The 19,834-nt window shown below is 39.8% G+C and overlaps 3 protein-coding genes across 8 annotated transcripts in view; all 3 read right to left on the minus strand.

The window, feature by feature from the left end:
- dcxr (dicarbonyl/L-xylulose reductase) overlaps nt 1-1,695 on the minus strand; it is a 9,088-nt gene extending 7,393 nt beyond the window's left edge. Inside the window, exons 1-2 of the mRNA XM_015017434.1 lie at nt 1,613-1,695; nt 1,393-1,470 (exon numbers count right to left, since the gene is read on the minus strand). Coding sequence (XP_014872920.1) covers nt 1,393-1,444 — 52 coding nt within the window. The 5' untranslated portion in view covers nt 1,445-1,470; nt 1,613-1,695. The remainder of the gene's footprint in view (nt 1-1,392; nt 1,471-1,612) is intronic.
- Nucleotides 1,696-4,035: 2,340 nt separating this feature from the next.
- On the minus strand, nt 4,036-16,519 carry rfng (RFNG O-fucosylpeptide 3-beta-N-acetylglucosaminyltransferase). The gene is made up of 9 exons (XM_015017433.1): nt 16,252-16,519; nt 13,936-14,487; nt 11,575-11,623; nt 11,386-11,488; nt 10,600-10,753; nt 10,345-10,430; nt 8,897-9,062; nt 7,447-7,532; nt 4,036-6,144 (listed from the first exon to the last, which is right to left on the minus strand). Exons 2-9 carry the CDS (start codon nt 14,377-14,379, stop codon nt 6,069-6,071), a joined length of 1,164 nt encoding a protein of 387 aa, XP_014872919.1. The 5' UTR covers nt 14,380-14,487; nt 16,252-16,519; the 3' UTR covers nt 4,036-6,068.
- A 1,099-nt stretch (nt 16,520-17,618) lies between these two features.
- LOC106936425 (V-type proton ATPase 116 kDa subunit a isoform 1-like) overlaps nt 17,619-19,834 on the minus strand; it is a 33,107-nt gene continuing 30,891 nt past the window's right edge. For all 6 annotated transcript variants that reach the window (XM_015017432.1, XM_015017430.1, XM_015017431.1 and 3 more), the window contains one exon: nt 17,619-18,910. In XM_015017432.1, the coding sequence (XP_014872918.1) occupies nt 18,817-18,910 (94 nt within the window). In that variant the 3' untranslated portion in view covers nt 17,619-18,816. The remainder of the gene's footprint in view (nt 18,911-19,834) is intronic.

The raw sequence follows: 19,834 nt of genomic DNA on the forward strand, positions 1-19,834 counted from the left end.
ACACACACACACACACACACACACACACACACACACACACACACACACACATTCAATTCAAAAATACTTTACTGATCCCAAAGGGAAATTAAACATTGCTGTAAGTCATATCAATTCAAATTTGTCAAAGAGGGCTGTGGCAGAAAGAATCTCCTGTAGCTGCCTGTATGCAGTGAATCTGAAGAAGCCTCTGACTGAAGGTGCTCTGTCTTCTCATAAAGAAAAGGTGAGGGTTGTCCATCATTTTCTTGATTTTATGTCAAATCCATCTTTGCATCATCATCTCCAGAAGTTCCACACACACAAATATTTTTCAAAATGTTTTAGGGAAATGTTTTTTTTTTTAATGACAAAAATCTTTTCATCACTTCATTTTTTAACAATACTGTACAACAATTTATTTTGAAAGCAGTAAGGAAACTTTCTCTGTGGTAGCAATTTATCGCCCACTAAGCCTCAAACACCCAGAGTATGATAAGTGGATTGTGATGGAGAATAAAGAACACATAGAGAACTAAAGCATTGTCCGTTTATAGATTCCCAGTGAGGCACTGTTTGTCAGGCTGCAGCCTTATTACTGAATGGATTCATTTCATTTCTACACCAAATAGTTACAAAGTTAAAAATATACATATTATTTGGTAACACTTTATTTAAAGGGGGTGAATAAGACTGACATTTTGAATAATGTCAACTTTGTATTAAAAGTGTCATAATTTACCGAATGACGCTTTATGACAACAGTCATAAATATTCATGAAGACTTATTCATGTTCATGACGTGTTATGTCATGTTTATGAAAGTGTCATGACAGTCTTATTCACCCCCCTTCAAATAAAGTGTTACTGTCCTGATCTTCGTTCTGATGTTTCTAAAAGTCAAATAGCCTGTGGTGAATTCAGTAAACTGAACACTATCTGTGAATGCCTCCCACTTGTTTCACAAGACCTGAGTTCAGAGCAGAGAAACCAAGTAATGAAGTCAGACGAACAGACTCCAGAATATCTGAACATGTTCTAATTTGACTTTCAAAAAGTGGAAACAGATTATACAGTTCAGGTCATCCAGTCCAGAACTGACCTATGACGTCACGTGGTGCAGGAATCTCTTCTGGTCGAAGATGAGGATCACTTAATGATCCGTTTCACTAAATTAATTTTAATAATTTTTCTTTATAGAATATTCCAGTCAAAGATTGACTTGTGAATGTAACGGTAAAGACGGTAAAATGGGGCTGAAACCGTTAGACACGTAAAACATGTTTTTCTCGCGCTAATGGTGAGATAGTTATTAAAAACACTGGAACGAGAGACAACTTCCGCATAAACATATAACTGAACCCGCTCTGCATGCCGGTGTTACCGTCCCGGTCCTCTGAGGATTATTCCCACCTTTTCCTGCTCCTGTCACCAGCGCCTGTTTGCCTGCAAGTGAAATCTCCATGTTGAGAGGTTCGGTTCGGCTGATGGCTGCAAATAGACAACACACAGCAACTTCGGTCACGTTTCCGGTGGATCCGTCTTAGTTCCAGTTCATTTGAACTGAGACAGTCCTTCATGTGACTGATACCGTGAAGAGATTTGTAGGCAGGTCCGGGTTCAGAAAACCAACCTTTAAGTCCAGGAGGAAAGTCCTGTTTCACTTCCAGGTCAGAGCTGCTGCTCTCTGAGCATGAGCTGCTGTTTACATGACCGTTCAACTAAACCCTCAACATAGCACATTTTTTTCCCACAGGTTCTGAAGAAGCTCACCTGCCACTCTGATAAATAAACAAAAGCAAAAAAAAAAAAAAAAAAAAATTGTCATAATTTTGAAATAATCTCCCATTATCATTTAGCAATCTCAGAATAATGAGGATAAAGTTTTGTGTTTTGGGCTACCACACCTTTCAAATCAACTCCATATACTGATGCGTTTAGGAATCAACAAATTGCTGATACACACACGCACACACACACACAAATTTGTTACAGCTTGTCATAACCTGACCACGACTCACTCATTCAGGGAATCCGGGAGGACGGCCATCCGTCTTGCCGCTCTGCCTCACAGAGGGCGAGAACTAACGATTATTTGATTGATTATTCTGACAATTAATCGCATAACCACACGTTCTGTGGATTTTTCATCCAAGCACTAAAGCTTATCGTATACAATATTTGATATACATAAGAAAATGAATAATTCGATTTTTTTTAATAAAATAAAAAAACATTTTATTGCCTAAGCATTCCTTTAGAGAGCCATTTGGTTTTGTTTGTTTTTACAGGATTAGAACCAGGTGAAGGTAAAACTGCCGCTCATGACTTCTGGATAGAACAGACAGTTTTGTGTTTTGTTTAGTTTTTTTTATTTTGAGTGCAAAATTAATTTTTTGAATGGGCTGTTCTTTCAGCAAATGGTCGTTTTTTTTAGACAGTATACTCCAGTTAATGATTAATCAATTCCTAAATTAGTTGACATTATTTCAATCATTGATTAGTCGCAATTAATCAGACTGCTTCAGCCTAGTAACTGTGGAAATTGATCTCCTTTAGACAAGTCTGTACGTTTTATTGGGACTCATAAACATCTGCAGTCCAGTTATTAATCAGTCCATGTCCTCTCTAGCCCACATAGAACCTTGGTTTCTTATCTTCTGCTTAAGTTTAGTGATATTTTTGGCTTGTTTGCATTGAAAAGTCACTTCCTCCAGCTGATCCCTTACAGCTCTCTCAAAGATCAACTCCTATTTATTGCCTTGAGTTTTCTGGCCTGATGTTTTGAAGGTCTGGAATGACCCTCACCATAGACTTCCTGGATTTTTTTAGGAATGGCCCTTCATCTGGTCCAGTGTGTTCTGGTGGAGTCTCTTTGAGGATGATAGTTGATTTCAGAACTTTGAATGCATCGCTCATAGGTCAAGCTCTCCAAGCAGTCATTTGCCAGAAATCTTCAGATTTACAAGAGATACTAAAAAATGTTTGCAGAAGTCAGTCAACATATACATCCTCAGTCTCCTGCTTCCATTCATCCAGTTTTAGAGTTTAATGGCAGGAAATGAGCGACCTTTTATGAACCCAGAGAAATGTGATGTCCACCTTCAAAAACAGTCATTCAGTCTGAAACAGCCAGAAAGATGAAGGCTTTAATTTTCTCCCGCAGCATATAGAAACACGAGTTAACAGAAACAGTCTGACCCACCGACCCGCAGTGGGACACATGCTTTTGGGTTCTAGTCTTCCTGTGCAGAGGTAGCCTGTTGCTTTACACAAAAACACAGGAGAAACACACACACACGGTGGGTTGTTATCTGAGACACATGGCAGAATCAGGCTCAGTGTGAAACAGAGGGTTAGAGCGGAAAAACTCCTGATGATTATGCTTAATAAAGCTACGGTTGCCTCTAACAGCACTTTAAATTTCAGGAGGAGGGGTTCTGTAGAAGGTTATGAGCAGTCATCATTTTACCTGCAGCAGTTAACATGTTAACATCTTCACTTTGATCAAACATATTATCTCTCTTTAGCTAGTGTCTCATCAAATCAGTGCAGATTTATAACTGACAGCATCAATGGTTCAAGCAAACACACAAAAAACATTTTAAACTCTCAACCTGTGATATTTAATTGTCTCTGTATGCAAACAACCTTTGCAAACATCACAAGAGTTGAAAGCAGCCATGTCCAACCTAACATGGGAACATGTGAAACAGAGATCTGTTTGATATGTCAAAGGAGTCAGAGGTCATATGGATCATAATATGATGTGGGAAATTCACGAACTGAGTGGAAAACTGATGAGCTCACCTTTCTTCAGACTACTTCAAAGAGAGAAAAGTTTTATATTGTCAAAGGTTTTGATAAACTCAGAAACAACAAGCCTGTGAGCGCCTCTCCACCCTGGACAACACACACACACACACACACACACACACACACACACACACACACACACACACACACACACACACACACACACACACACACACACGGAGAAGGGAAGCACAGCTTTAGAGGGTTCTAAGTGTTTGCATGAACCACAGTGACAAATTGGAGCTTTGAAGGTTTTTTAAGAAGAAAATCACCTTCTGTTTCTCTGACTAACCACCCATCTCCATTCTATCAGGTGAGATGACGACAAATAACTTCACCACAAAACCCCAGTATATGAAAACTACAAACAAACAAAAAAAGACAAGTACAGATTAACAATCTGAGCCATATTCATCATGTGGGCCTGATAGCACCAGGTCCAGATTTTACACCTTGATTGTGAAAATATGTCCTGACTCTGTCACTATACACAAAAATATAAAATACAGTTTATCCAATTTGACATCAATACTATAATACAATACTATATTCAACAACAGCTGATAACATAAAGTATGTGACAAGAGTGCAAAAGAAGAAATAAACTGGGAAAAGATATTTGGCTGAGTCTATAAAGGCATTTATCAGGTACATACTGAAAGAGTGCAGTGAGTTTTGATCATTTCATTTCTGCTCAATTAACATGTGAGAAGCTATAACTCATTTATTACAAGAATCCTAAACATTTCCTTCATTTTAATAAAACATTCAAACAAATGGTAAAAAAAAAAAAAGATTACTTCTCCTGCCTCAGTTACTGAAGGTTTCAACAAGCCGGTTATTCTATCATGTCTTCCATCTAACAAACATCAGGTGACCTGCTCCATTAAATCATAAGCTGATTCTGTGTTTCTTTTGCATTTACATCTTCATGTCCACACAGTGATTCTGAAGGCAAAAATACTGCTCAGCACATTAATGATTAATAATAATAATAATAATAATAATAATAATAATAATATGGCCAAAAAAACTGCAGGATGACCTTTTAAACAGGTTTCAGTTTAACTGAGTTTAACTCATTTTGATGTAATTTGTGTTAAAAAAAAAAAAAAGATGCAACAGGAAGGTGAATTTATCAGGCCCGGATCTTTTATCACCCTCATCTATGCATGTGTTCTTGAGCTTCTTCTGCGTCTGTTTTGCTTGGTGCCGTGTTGCCATGTTGCTTCTCATTCTCCTGATGCGTTTGGCCAGAGAGAGTTTCTTCATATCCTGCAGGTTTTCCAGGCATAACCAGCAGGCTGCTGTGACAGCTGGATGTGGGATTAATCCAAATGTGATCTGGTGACATGTGAGGCTTTCATCTCTTTCTGCCATGTGCATACGAATAAAAAACTAAACTCCTCTGTTAGTTGCACCCTGAATAGTTTTCTTTATTGCTTTTATGCCTGTGCAATCAGTGAGCTGCTGGTGCAGGCGGGGGCGGGGCTTGATGGTGATAATGACTAATTCTCCAATCCAGTGCTGGCTGAAAGAGCAGGTCCGGTTCTCAGAGTGGAAATGATAGTTTGGGTCAGTAAACCAGAAGATAGAAAATTGAAGGGTGATTGTTTGTTGTTTTTTTCCAGGTGTGCCTAATGACTCACAATTTGCACATTTTCCATAACCTGAATTTTTTTCAAAACGTCTGTGAGCAAGGTAAAAAATGAACCAGTCTGAGGATCATCAACAAGTATCCCCAGATCTTTGGGTGTTTCCCCGAGTTAACACTGCTGCTGGTTGAAGGGTTGCCTTGGCAACAGACATCAGGTGATTATAACATTTAGTCAGAAATTCTGACTTAATTATGGAAAAAAAATGGCATAAAAATATGTACCTACCATAGTACCAGGGTGGAACCAAAAGAACAGCAGATAACTAGCCGTCCATAAGCAGCAGAGAGGAGCCAGGTGGTCAGGATTCCTCCTGGAGGTGTTCATATCCCGCCGGACCAGACCCAGGTCAGGATATGGGAATACAAATGTATTCCCATATCAGAGAAATCTCTGCTGGCTTGGGAACACTGTGGGGTTCCCCAGAGAGAGCTGGACCAGGGGGCTGCAGGGCAGGAAGGCTACTGAGGCTGCTGTCCCCAGCCCTTCCCGGATCAGGAGGAATACAGCGGATGGACCATCTCCTCACTGACATGACATCAGTCCAGGAACAGGGAAGTTATTTTTGACATATTGAATTATTGCTGAAACACTTGGGCTGAGTTGTTTCCAGGATGTTCAGTTTGTGTGTCCAGGTTTTAACTTTGGACACCACTCAGTGTCTGGGTACAGAAGGCAGTGGACCGTCTTAAATCTGCAGGATGGACAGAGACACAAAGTATTGAGTTTTGTCCGCATTAAGTAGTCAAGCTTTACCTGTACTCAGCATGGAAGTGTGTCCAGTATTACCACGAGTCAAGGTGTGTGCATCTCTCAAGTCGCATCTCATGTTTTATCAGGTGTTTTAAAAACAACTACTTTCTATGACTGAAGGCTAAGTGAGTCAGTCAGTTTTTTTTAAAAACAAAAAGGCTGTGATGGGTTAGCATGCAAGCTCTGAGATCGAGTTTGACAAGATCTGCATTTGTGACATGTTCAAACTAAGACCTCAATACAGTCCAAACTATAAAAATACATAAACCTTTTTTTTCTTGATAAACCAGGCTAAATCTTTCCCGTTTTAGGTCAGTATGGATTACTACTCGGGTCGGCATTCTAAGGTTTGACCCCAATGTAATGATGGTCTTTACATTGGACTCTAGTCTGCCTTTTTCTTCTGCTTTTAATGGCTTCTTTTTGACTGAACAGCTTTTCAGGCTTTAGCAGCGTTTTGTTTTGATGCCGATTCGCTCCAGAACCCGTTCTGCTCTGGCACATGCCGGCCTGTTGTTCCAGACTGATGGAGGTTCATCCATCAGCCTATTCTCGATATAGGATTATGGATATCGGCTTTTGTAATTTTTTTATAATATCACGCACAAAAGCATTTGAGGTGTTTGAGGTGCTTTACAGGAATATTAAACTTGTTTAACGGTGCATTAATCTTAGTGAATGGTAATATCGAAAGGTAATTAAATGATAAATACTCACTCTCAATATTCAAGCAAACAGAAATAAGTTAGATTATTCTAAATGACTTAAAACAAAGTTTAACCTTATTTGATGTCGGTTTTTGTGTAGTGTAAATCCCTTCATTCAACTCCAGATCCAAAATGTCACAGCAGTTTAAAGAAACATCACAGCATTATCCATCTGTAGGACAAAGTCTCCCTTTGTCCTGCTCTTATACTGTAGCGTACATTCACTACAATCAGTCTTGCTGACTTCAGTTTCTTTAAAAGTTGTGACTGAGAATTTTACCATTGTTGAAGAGGTCCAAGCTAAGGTTTGCTACTAGCTTTAGCTTAATCTAGGTGTTAAGGCCCAGCAGATAACAGCTAAATGTCTGCTTGTTAGGTCCTAACTTCAGCCAGTGAAGAGCATCAAATATGATCTACCATCCACACAGACAGGAGGATTCATGAAACACTCAGTTAGTTCAGAGCTCTCCACAGGAGCTCAGGTTGTTTGGGAAACCTTCAGAAAGTCAATGCAGAAAAAGACACTTGCTGCTCACCTGGTGGGGTCTTCAGTCAGAGAAAAGCCCCCAACGATGCTGACCACGTTTCTTCTGTTCTCAAAGCCTCCATAACTCAAAGTGACCTTGTGAAAGACATGCAGAGAAATGAGAAAATAGAAGAAAAAAACAACAACACTGTGTCAGGAACACCCTGTTGGTACTAGACACCCCTTTGGTCCACTGGTCATAAAACATGTGGACACGGTCAGCAGCAATATTCAGTTATGGAGTCATGACATAAAACTGCAGTAAGCTGGGGTGTAACTGTACATGCCTCTGTTTAGTCACACTTCATACATTTTTTCTTAAATAAAAAAAATAAATACAAAATTAGAAATATTAATATAGATAATTGGATTTTTTTTAGTTAAGATTTTCTGTTATCATTATGGTTTTGCATTTCAAATAGTGGTCAGCATAGAACTGACAGAAAACTGGTTGAACAAACTGAATTTTACAGTAAAATGGACAGTGTATCTCAGGAAGCTTTGAATCAGTCTGCCAACATTTGATTAGAAAACGACTAAAGGGGTAGTATTGTCTAACATGAACTATTCTGAGCCCTATACAATTATGATTTTATTCCCTCATGGAAAACATATCTGGAGTGTTGCTTTGATTTTTTTCCCCATACTTGTTTGAGGAATCTTTGCATCTCCCGTGGCAAACAGTCAGTGGTACCTAAAGGCTTGCACTCACAAAGCTCCATCTATTTACCTAAAGCTCTTCCTTGGACCTGCAGTCTCCAGTGAGCTTGTGCCTCACACCTCCCCAACTCAGCTCCTCTAGACTAGCAGCAGCAATTAGCCAACACCTGGAGGAACTGTGCATCTACTGGGTTTATTAGACCAACTACAACACTCATAAGAACTGTTGTAAACGGCATCAATCGAAAAATATTGTGATGAAGAGCTGAAGGCAGAGTGTTTGAAAGACTAGGAGCCTCTTAAAGAGACAGCGGCCCAATTCAAGGTGTCACATACAGGTATGATGCAAATTCAAGTTTCTTTTAAGTTATGTTTAATATATGCAGCAATTTTATATCAACTGAAGGTTACATTGTTACTTGATTATACAATAAAATAATACATAATACCACCCGTTTAATCACCACACATCTTTCTCCTTTTCATTTTCCTTTAAACCATCCACTTGTCATATTCTCACTCATTTTCAGTTATTTAACTACTACTCCCCCAGTCCAGGTAGTTTTCTTCAGTGAGTTTTAGTTGCAGATTGTTTTTTGTCTTGCTTCAGCTGCTCATGTGGACCGCTGAGCCCATGCTCATGATGCCAGCTGGATAATTCCCAAAAATGCCACACGTTGCTGCAATGTGATCAACTAAATTGCTCTATGTGTTGTGCAACTGAAAAGTGTGCCTCATAAAGAGGCCAGAAAGCAAAATTCCAAAATGAATGAAATAGTAAGAGGTGCTTGCTAACTCACCTGATGGAGCACGGTGGGAACGGGCAGCTTCTGCAGGTTCTCCAGGTGAGAGTGGAACAGGTGTGTGTGAGTGAGTGTGACCTCCAGCAGCGCCTCGATGATGTAGCCGATGGTGCAGTCATCTGGGAGGCGGATCTTTTCTGCCGTGGTGATGAAGTTTCCCAAACTGAAACCACAAAATGTTTCAGCGTTTAGAACAACTCCACGTTTCCTGTTTAAACTCCACACATGTTCCAGGTGAATGTGTGACCTGGCTAATGACTGCGAATGTGTCTGCAGCGATTTAGACACTACAAAAAACAAAACATACAAGCCCAGAAAAAGTGTGTAAAGGCACAACTGTGGTCAAGCTCACCAGCTACCTGAAATACTCAGCAGGATTAGCTGATGTGGTCACAATGGGATTGCATCATCTGGTATTTCAGCCTGTTTGTTAAAAGGACCAAACTGTCTGAAATGGATTCTGTGTTTTAAGTGGACTTTGTGCAGCTCTGTCTAGAACTGCTACAACACTCTGTATTTCTGAACATGCTTACATTTTGACAACTATGTAAGCATGTTTCAAAATGCTTACATAGTTGTAAGCATTTTGACAAATGCTTACATCTTTCTGAACTAGATGTTCAGAAAGATGCTAGCCTCCATCTTTCTGAACATCTAGTCACAAATTATATCAAATCCTTCCTCCGAATTGCTATCATTCAACCCACCACATCAGTGATGCAGCATCCTCTGCCCTCACTCATCTGGGACCGAATGTCAGAATGTTCTTTATAGATTTTGATTAAACATTTAACCCATTCCTGCAGCAACAAACGCAGAAACCAAGGCAGCTTGGTTTCAACATCTGGCTCCTGGGCCCCTTGCAGACAAACATCCCCATGCAGAACATGGAGCCCCTCAGGGATGGGAACTTGGCCCCTTTGTTAGCCCATCTGGTAGCAAAGTCACAGAACTGGGTCTCATCCACCACAAGAACAGCATCTACTAGAGAGGAAGTGGGCCATAAGCTGAAACAACGGAGCGCTCAATGACTAATAGAAAACTTTCCACCAATCTGATGGCTGAGTAACATAAATAACTGATTAAAAGCAATAAATATATTTGCGGTTGAGTTCACATGTCTATTTATTCAATAATCTAGGAGCAAAAATGGTTTTGAAGGAAAGTGTTTTTGTTTTGTTTTTTTAAATCAATGTATAGTTAGATTAAAATGTGATTAATTGCAATCAATTAATCACAGATGCTGCAATTAATGTGATAAAATCTTTTAAAACCTTTAAATTGAGTCCAACTACTAGTTATTTTATCTCTTTTCATCTAAAATGTCACTTCATTACAAACGTTGATAATCATCATCCCATCTACTTATATTCAGAGGATATAAATGCAGTGTTTTTCCTATCGTTCTGTTTCTGATGATAATAACTATGTGACTGTTTGCCCACCTGGCCCAGGGGCTCATTTTCAGAGCCAGACCTCGACTGATGCAGAACCCCGCTCCCCCTGTGGCGAACCAGAACTTCACAGACATCTGAAATGAAGAAGATGGCAAATCAGCCAAATTCTGCCAGGTCAAAAGAGAAAAACACAAAAAGTCACTGCTTAAAACACTGGCCAATTCAAATCTGCTAACTCTAAAAAGGTTTATACGTGATGCAGTGAGAGGAGCAGGAAACTGAGGAAGGTCTAAGCAGACTGACCGTTCCATCGCTCTTCACCCTCTCTGCAGCCTCTATGGGGTGGTCCAGACTGGGCCGGCCCAGGTAGATGTCCTGGCTGTGGTGGTACGAGGACAGCAGTCGCAGCAGACTGGGCAGGATCACATAGTTATCATCATCCACATGGCAGAACCACCTGTAACACACAGAACATCAGAAACACACATCGGTCAAGAAAAGTCATCATCATCATCATCATCATCATCATCATCATCAACAGCTGGATATTTAGTTTACTCTGAATCCTTCAGACAGTCAGATTCTAGCCCTGATGAGACTCATGTCTCAGATTAAAAGCACAGTTCAAAAATAACCTTTAAGCAAGTATTAAACATACTTTTGATTAAGGTGTAATTTCTGTGTTTAAAAAAAAAATTATTGGTATGATCATATATATTCTGAACTTGAATTTCATGTTTTCATTGACTGGAAGCAGAAAATCATAGATAACTCATGGATAACATCAGTCTGTATGGAAACAATGTATAATCTGTGTTTCAGTTGGTGAAGGAAATTAACTGTTCAATAACATTCTGATTTATTGGATGGGTCTGTATTTTCTAATGAAAGCCCCAGATTCTTTAGAGCCGATTTTCAGATGGACGGACTGAAGCAAGTACGAAAAAAAGGAAGAAAGAGACAACGAAAGCCCAGAAATACAAACATTTTTTGGTACATTTTGAGACTTTAAAAAAACCAAACTCAAGACATTTTGCCACCTGGTAGGAACCCTGACATCGTATCTGTGTTTCGGAATGTGCTACTCACTTCTTCTGGGACTCGATGAATTTATCGTACTCCACAGACATCTTGCAGCACAGAGCCTGTCGGTTGTGAGCAGCTGAGCAGTTGGTGTTGATGATGTTAGTTCCTGAGGCAGAGACATCCCAGAATAATCTGGCATACAGACAGGCTGATGTGGTCAGAACAGCAACACTCTTCACTTCAGCTGCTTACCTGTCTTCAGCTGCAGCTCCCTGTCATCACCATCAGTGAATATGAAGGTCTGGAACAGAGAGAGGCCCCTTAGTGTGTTAGTGGGAACAAACAGCAGTTCACACCACATGTTAAAGGGCCAATCGGATCATCTGCTGGCAGTTATGAAATAATCAAAGCAAAACATTATGACTATCATAGGGTTCTTAGCATCTGCAGCCCTTTCGCTTAGTGTGCAAGCTTCACTAGCTGAGACATCGAGCTGCTTGCATGCGACTGTGGTTTTAGAACAAAGAGGCCACACAGTGCTGAATCAACAGAAACAAGATACTCACAAAGAAATTCACAAAAATTCTGATTGATTCTTTTAAAGGATTCCTCCTATAATAAATAACCATAGAAACAGATTTTCAATAGGAATACACTGATATGAAAATTTGGGCCAGTGCCGATATTCAATGTTAATATTGCTGTTATGGCCGATAACTGATATTTTAAATATTTTCCTACTCTTTCGACATTGTAAAATGACCACACCGCTTACACAGCTTCATTTAAGCTTCCCACAATCCTTTGCTGCATCTCTAACCCCGCCACATGACGAAGCCCCTCCCCCTCCAGAAACACAAACAGCAACGAGCTGGAAATGAATATCGGCTGTTAATATTGGCCCAGTTCTTCTTATCAGACCAATGCCGATACATTAAACCATGACTAACATTGATTGGCCAGTCGCCATGTTGATGCAAACATTTTGTGCATCACTCATTTTGATCCCGGTCTACTGTATGCAGAACAGAATCTGATTCTGTTTTCCATATGCTAATGAGAATGAGAGATGAGTTGGGCATCTTGACACGATGAGTTATAGACGATCCCAGATATGACCATTCACCATGGTAACCAAACACCAACGGCAAAAACATTGATGTTTGTACATTTAGAGACAAATATTTGTTGATTAAAATAAAAAAATTTAAAAACTCAACGCAACGCTGGATATCAGAAGAGAAAGGCTCAAACTGTGGACCAGCATTTATGAGATAAGTTAAGTTCAACCAGCTGTCGTGGAATCAGATGTTAATAATTTCTTTAATTGCTCAAATATGCGATCCCTCTGTGCACATGGAGACTGCCATAAACAGCAGTGGAAAGACTTTAAGTGTCAGCAACAAATTTTCTTTTTACTGCTGGCAGGAAGACCTAGCTGCTCTCTGCCGGTGTGAGCAGTGTGTGTTTGTGTGTGTTCAGAACTTGGTGGGCCAAGGACTCAGAGCACAAACACAACAAACTGCTGCTGTGATAAGCCCAACTGTTGTAGATAATCAAACATTTAAATAAAAGACAAAGATATATCCTGAGTAAACAGTAAAGTTTCCAAATGTGATTTGGTCTATTAAGGGAAAAGACTAGTCAGACCAACCTGTAAATGTCTCCTAAACCTAATAACCAGTTCTGCCTTTAGCAGGAACATCCAGCATCCAGAAAACTCCTCTGTCTTCTCCCAGTGCTCCCAGCCCTAACTAACAACAACCAATCAGAGCCAGGGGCTGGTCTTAGTGCTGGCAATCATCCTGGTGACCAAGCTGCTTATCCTTCCTAGCTCCGCCTCCTTTCCTCTCTGCTACGCTACAATTTCTTTCGGTAGAGGCGTGAGGCTTTGCTTTTCAAGCTTTTCCCGCCTGCTTCATCTGATCTGACACAAACCATTTCTTGATTCTACACATCAGATAGTAATCAGTTTAGGTTCAGGGCTAAATAACTTTTATCAGTTATTTAAAAAAGCTTTTTGAATTTATTCAGGTTATACTTGTTTGACATCTAAAACATTTTAATCAGAGCAAAAGTAAAACAAATCATAATAATAATGAGTAGGGATGCACCGACATCTTTATCCGATATTAATATTGTTTTAATGGCCAATAACTGATATTTTATACATATAGTTCTCTTTTCACACCTTGGAAAAAAGCAGTCACACAATGATTTCATCGCTGCTTCAGTTAAGATCCACAGTCCTTTGCTGCATCACTGTCTTTGTCACATGACCAACTTTCTCTCCTCTCCCTCCAGAAATAAACGGCAGCAAGATGGAAATAAATATCGGTTTTATTCATTGAACCGACACCGATGTTAGTGCCGATATGTTGTGTATCCATAAATATGAAGCAACTACTTCTTCACACCACTGCGGCTGAACAATTAAAATTATTTTACAAGCTATACAAAAAAAGTTAAGAGGTCCCATACAAAACATCAGTAGATGAAACATTATTCAAATTTGTTTGTACCATCAATGAGTCCAGCTACAAAATAACATCAGGATATATTGACTCCTTATTTCTCTCCAAATGGTTTAGCATGCCCAGCTGCATCACTCACCTGTTCCTTGGCTTGGGAAACCCAAGTCTGGAACAGCAGCTCCAGTCTGGACCTGTGGTACTTCCTGGTGGTCTTCACTGCGATGAAAATGTCCTTCAGCTCCAGCTGGTCAGTATTCCTAGGCCAGGATTCCACATTTCTCTTGGGAGAGGGAACATCAGTTCTAGCAGATGCTGCTATGACCTCTGAACTCCTACTGAGCCCTGCATCTGTGTTGGTGCCGCCAGCGCTGGCGGTACCTGTTGGTAGGTTGGCATGCTGCTCTGATGAGGCAGACTTAGCGTGGGGTCGGGGCTGAGGCGGCTCCAGCTGGCGGGGGGGCGACTGGAGGGCCGGGATGAGCAGCAGCAGGAGGGAGCAGAGAGCAAGAGAGAACAGGAAGCAGGACTTACTGACGCCCACCGAGGCTATGTGCATCCTGGCTGGCCAATGGGGCGGGGTCATCAGCCTCCAGGGCTGCAGTCACTCCCAACACCGTCCTGGGCTGGCATCATTCCATCACATGGAAACGTGCAGGGGCGGTCAGAACTTTCACTCAAAAGAACAATGATCCTGTAATAATAATACAAAATGAGTCGAACTGATCATGCAAAAAATAATAACCACTGTCATTTATTAATAAATAATTTTTGATATAAACTGTATTGTTTTAAAGTAGTATGTGTGTTCCAGCCACATAGTGCCATTTTTTAACACAGTGAAGTAACTATGTTCCCTTCAGTTGTTATAGAAATGCTGTATCAAATGTGACTCCAAAGAAACTTGACTTTGCAATTTAATGCCTTGAAATTGGTCCTCTGCCTCTTTAAAAACTCCTACTCTTTCTGAAACTCCGCCTTCCAGAATTCCCACCATAGGTTCCCACAAGTATGACTCGGAAGTGATCCACCCCACTCAACCTCCATCTTGGTAGGGAAGGCATCGCAAAGCACATGGAGGAGCTTCGCCTGAAATCCACAATTAATTAATTAATTACAATTAATGTTTAAACTGATTTGTAAAAAAAAGGTCCGAACTCTTTTCAGGAATATAAGATTCTGGTGGCTGGCAGAGTAGGTACCTGTAGTCACGTATGCGTATGCTACATGACCGTCTTAGCTTGCAGATAAAAGCTACATTAGCTGAGCTAATTTTGCTAGTTTGACAGTAAGTACTACTGTAAATATCACTGATATTTATATTAGCATTACACAGACGTAGGTAGACTACTCATAAATTGTTACCGAGTAATAGTTGTAATGTAATTAATTTATGTACAAGTTAAATGGGAGCGAGGGGAGAGCTAATCCTAAGCTTGTTGCTTGTTTATTGTTGTCATAGCAACTCCACTGCAATTGTCATCACAGTAGGTTACTAGGGGTGCACCGAGTTATCGGCCAGTCGAGTCATCTGCGCCGATTTCCTTAATTTTGAGAGATTGGTGATTGGTCGACACATGTGAAGTCGATCTTATCCACCGATCTTATCGATTTTATCTTATCAATACTGCTATTAAACTTGAATTTCTCCAGTGAGAGACAATAAAAGCTGTTTCTATCCTATTCTATTATATTCTGTTCTATTCATTTGAAGAAAATATCAAAGTAACATTCATTGTTGCTAAACAAATGAAATTATGGTTTTGTGGTTAGCTTTTCATGAGCAGCTTGCCATTTAAGCTTTGTTCAATAAGGAATGACAATACTTTCTTTCTATATCGTAATAGATCAATCCCCAGAACTTAAAAACTATATAGGATGAAATAATGAATAACAGAGCATAAAGTATATGTGTGGTCTAACTTTGATTAGTAGGGTAACGACATAAACTGTGTAGATGTGTGGTTGAGATACAAATAAAAATCTAATTTGAAAATGAGACCCGTTCTGTGTGAAGGAGCCAGCAGGGGCCACAGGAAGACATCATCCAACTGAAGGAGTCTCCTTTAAAAGTTGTGTCTTAGACGTCATGGGGCAGATTACTGGCTAACTTCGTTATAATAGTTTCAACAGATAAAGCTGACAGAAAGCAACTTCAGAAATTTGCCACCACAGTGGAAACCCCTGAAAAAACTTATTATTAAGTCAAAATAGAGTCCTTCTCATTAGTATAATTCTTCTTCTTGGCTACATGAAATTAAAGGAAGTCATTTCCGGCTCTTTAAATGGCGCTTTGGAGCCGCGGTAGCATGATTGCCCAAATAATCCCTTATCCCAACGAAGTAATGAATCCTGAGTTATCCTGGGCGCTTTTTCAGGTTCAACACCTGGAAGAGTAGCACTCTGAACAGAGACATTCACAAAGTGGAACAAAGAATATCATCTATCAGCAACTTACCTTCATAAGGTACTTCTGTTTTTACACTATTCGGAAACAGAAGCAGCAGAAACGAACCCCAAACAGCCCCTGTGAGTTCTAAACCGCGCTAAATAAAGAACGGAACCGGAGCCAGTGTGTTCCTTCAGGTTCTGACGGCGGTGCTAACCGAGCCCCTGGTCCCACACACAGCCGTCTGTCTATCTGAGGACAGGTCAGCAACAGAAAGACGTTATTCTTCCGAACTCTCAGACACATTCCTAAAACTCGAGCTGCATCCGAGGAGGTAAAGCAAATCCGGTTCAAACTTTCAAAATAAAACAGCGATTATTTTTTTCAACAAATAAAAGCAGACGTTTTTAGATGGGGATTGCAGGGGAAAGGCCACAAACTGTAGAAGGGTGGCACACTAAAATGGCAATTTCATCCAAATGCCCTGCGGTCTTAAATTACAATGAGCAATAGATTAAACCTACTTTTTGTCTGCATATTTCAGTAAAGAATTGCTTGTTGCTGCATTCAGTTAAATACAAAAATGCTGAAAACTTGTAACTAAACTGGCACAGCATTTATAATTCCCATGAAGGCTCTTCCTAATGGCTATGAAAGAGACAAAATGACTGCTAAAGCCCCTGTTTGCTGAGAACAATTATGAACCAAGAGACTCATGGAGCCAAGATGGCTTCTGATTTTATCTGCTGTTATCCGTTCACATGTGCCTTCCTTTAGGTTTTTATGGAAATCCTGGTTCCTCATTAAAGTCTTCACTATTACACCTCTGCCTCTGTACATTTGGGTTCTCAATACACACTAACATGACATTCCTTTGAATTGCTTACAGTTTGGTTTTGAGTTCCAAAGAGGATAACTGCTGAACTTCTTACAATTCTAAAATGGATCGATTGGAAAAAGCAACTGATGAAAGAAGAAGAGTACAAGAGTACAATGAAGAGACTTTACTTTGCAATATAAACTGATATCAGGTGTCTCATACTCTTATATGAAGCTGGGACTTCTTCAGGAAAGTTGTTTTTTTTTTATAACAACTTTCCCGAAAAAAAAATAATTCTTCTGTCAATATTTTTAACCAAAGAAAGAAAACATCTGGTTGTTATTGTGCAGGTTCTGTTTTATTAGACACTTTGCCTTATTATTAATGATTGATAGAAATCACTATGCTGCCTATAGACCTAAAAATGAGACTGTGCTCAGCATAGAGCTCTGAAGCAGAGCAGAAGATTACTTATTAAAACTTAGACCTCATGGATTCGATGTTTCCTACCTTGAGTCACCACCAAGTTCTGTTGATTGGCCACAAACAGGGCTATTTTCTGACATCAAGTTCAGTCTGTGTCGCTGAGGACATTTTAAAAAAGATCTCATGCAGCTGTTGTTTGAACACTCCATCTTTAATTAACCACAGAGTTCACACAGGTCAGACATGAACATCAGAAACCACAGTACATCAACAGGAACAGCTTGATTCAGTTTTCTAGACTGAGCAAATCAGTCCCACATTTAAAGATAATCTCTGATTTTTTTTACACCCAAATAGGATACAATCCACAATCTTGATATGAATTACAGTAATAGGATGATTGTGAGAAGATAATTTTTTTTTTTTTTGTCAAATAATTTGAGATGATTTTCTATAACTGAAGGAAGGAACCAACCATAAAAGAAAGGCAAAAAGAAGGGAAATACATAGGGAAGGAGAGAATGAGGGCCACAAGAGAGGAAGAAAGGAGACAAATATAAGAAGAAAACAGGAAAAATGAAGGGACATAGGGCACAAGGAAGGAAAGAAAAAGGACAAGAGAGAGAAAGAACAAAACATGGGGAAGTAAGAGCATAAGGAAGAGATAGAGGGAAGGAGAGAGGAAGAAAGGACATTCTTCCTTTCTTCCTGTGAATGAAAAGAAAGGACAGAAGCAAGGAACAAGGCAGAATATATGAGAAAAAATTAAGACAGCAAATAAATAAATACTTTTCCATACACTTATTTTCTTTTTCCACACATATCCAGGCCTGGAACATGCTGAAAAGAAATTTTCAAATCTTTTGGTTTCAACTTTTAACTTGTCTTTAGCTTTTAACTTAACTTATAATTCTAAGCTCAGAACTTTTGACTGATTTGACTGAGTGTTAGTCAGTGAACACTCATCCATTCATTATACTGGAAATGAGGTGAAATGCTGAGGCGGTTTAAAAACTCAAACATTACTCAGGCTCCTTTCTAGAGCCCTATCTGTTAACTCTGAACTGGGAAAACAAAATAAAACAGAGTGATTCAGACGTTCTCTCAACACAAACATGACTCATCATGAAAGATAAAAGTAAAATGAAGGAAGGCTGGCATTTTACGACTAAGGATGACAGAAACAACAACTCATTATTTCCATGTGAAGGCAGCACGCTGGAAATGTCTTCAGAAGGACTGTTACATCTCATGCATAACACTGATTTACTAGATGCCACTAGAGGGAGACAGAGAGCCGCAGTAGGTCTTATGCAGACAAACACATTGACAAAGCAGAGTGGGCTGGCTGGGGACTGTGACTGCACTGTGGACGGGCCTGGACCGGGTCAGTCATCGAAACGCCCCTCCAGGATGCTCTCAAATGAGAAGGGGACAAACTTGAAGCCCTGACCTGTGTAGAACTTGTTCTGGAACTCCACCCTGAGGGGAAAAGACCAGGCAGTAAACATATTTGTTCAACATATTAAAGTTAAATCAAGTCTAATTAATATAAAGTAAATGCTTAAAAGAGCATACATTAGTGATAAAGCATGAATGTTTAGAGGAGTGAAGACCTGACTGTCTGGTTTAAGCACATCTAGAGTCTTGTTTGTTAAGTAGTTTGCGTTCTAGGTGGCTCTCCATTTCCATTTCAAGCTTTTTTTGTCAATAAAAAAAAAAAGATAAACGTTTTATTTAAATAGAACCTGGTGTATTTTCCCAATGGTCAATCAGTCTGAGTTGTCACATAAACCTCAACACATAAATCTGCATCCTACTCCCAGGCGAGGACAGGGCTGGATGACTTCATTTCAAGAGGGAAAAGTCAAAGTGTGTTCCAACAGGAGCTGCATCTTGGCCTCGGTCGGCAAAGGGAGTGCCCAGGAATGTCTCCCAGTTGTGGCAAATATTTGGCCAGCCAGAGCGCTCAGAGGGCAACACTTAAAGAGAGGACAGAAATAAGAGATCCCTCTATCTGCTTCTCTCCACAGCTGGGGAGGTGGAAAACGGACTCTACTAGGTGTGTATTTGTGTGTGTCTCTGTGTCGGAGAGAGTTCCTCAGCAGTGAGTGTGAAAGGCAGACTGGTCACTGACTGCGGCTTTGTATCAACACATTTCCATTCAGTCATCTTTGTGAAAACAGCTTTAAGGATGAAAGAACCCTGCTGCAACAGACGGTGAGCTTTCAGTTACATCTACAATGAAATAAATGATTCCATATTAAATCAAATTATTATCAGTTTGATTTAAAAAAGCAAATAATTTAAGCAAAATTATAATAAAACAGAGTGACTCCCTGCATTGATGCTAGTTGGTTTTGACAGTTTATGGTCCTTTTGTTGTCATGCTGACCAGTCAAAGTG

This window comes from Poecilia latipinna, unplaced genomic scaffold, assembly GCF_001443285.1.
Source record: "Poecilia latipinna isolate Pla-1442-1.1 unplaced genomic scaffold, P_latipinna-1.0 Scaffold2141, whole genome shotgun sequence".
Lineage (NCBI taxonomy): Eukaryota > Metazoa > Chordata > Actinopteri > Cyprinodontiformes > Poeciliidae > Poecilia > Poecilia latipinna.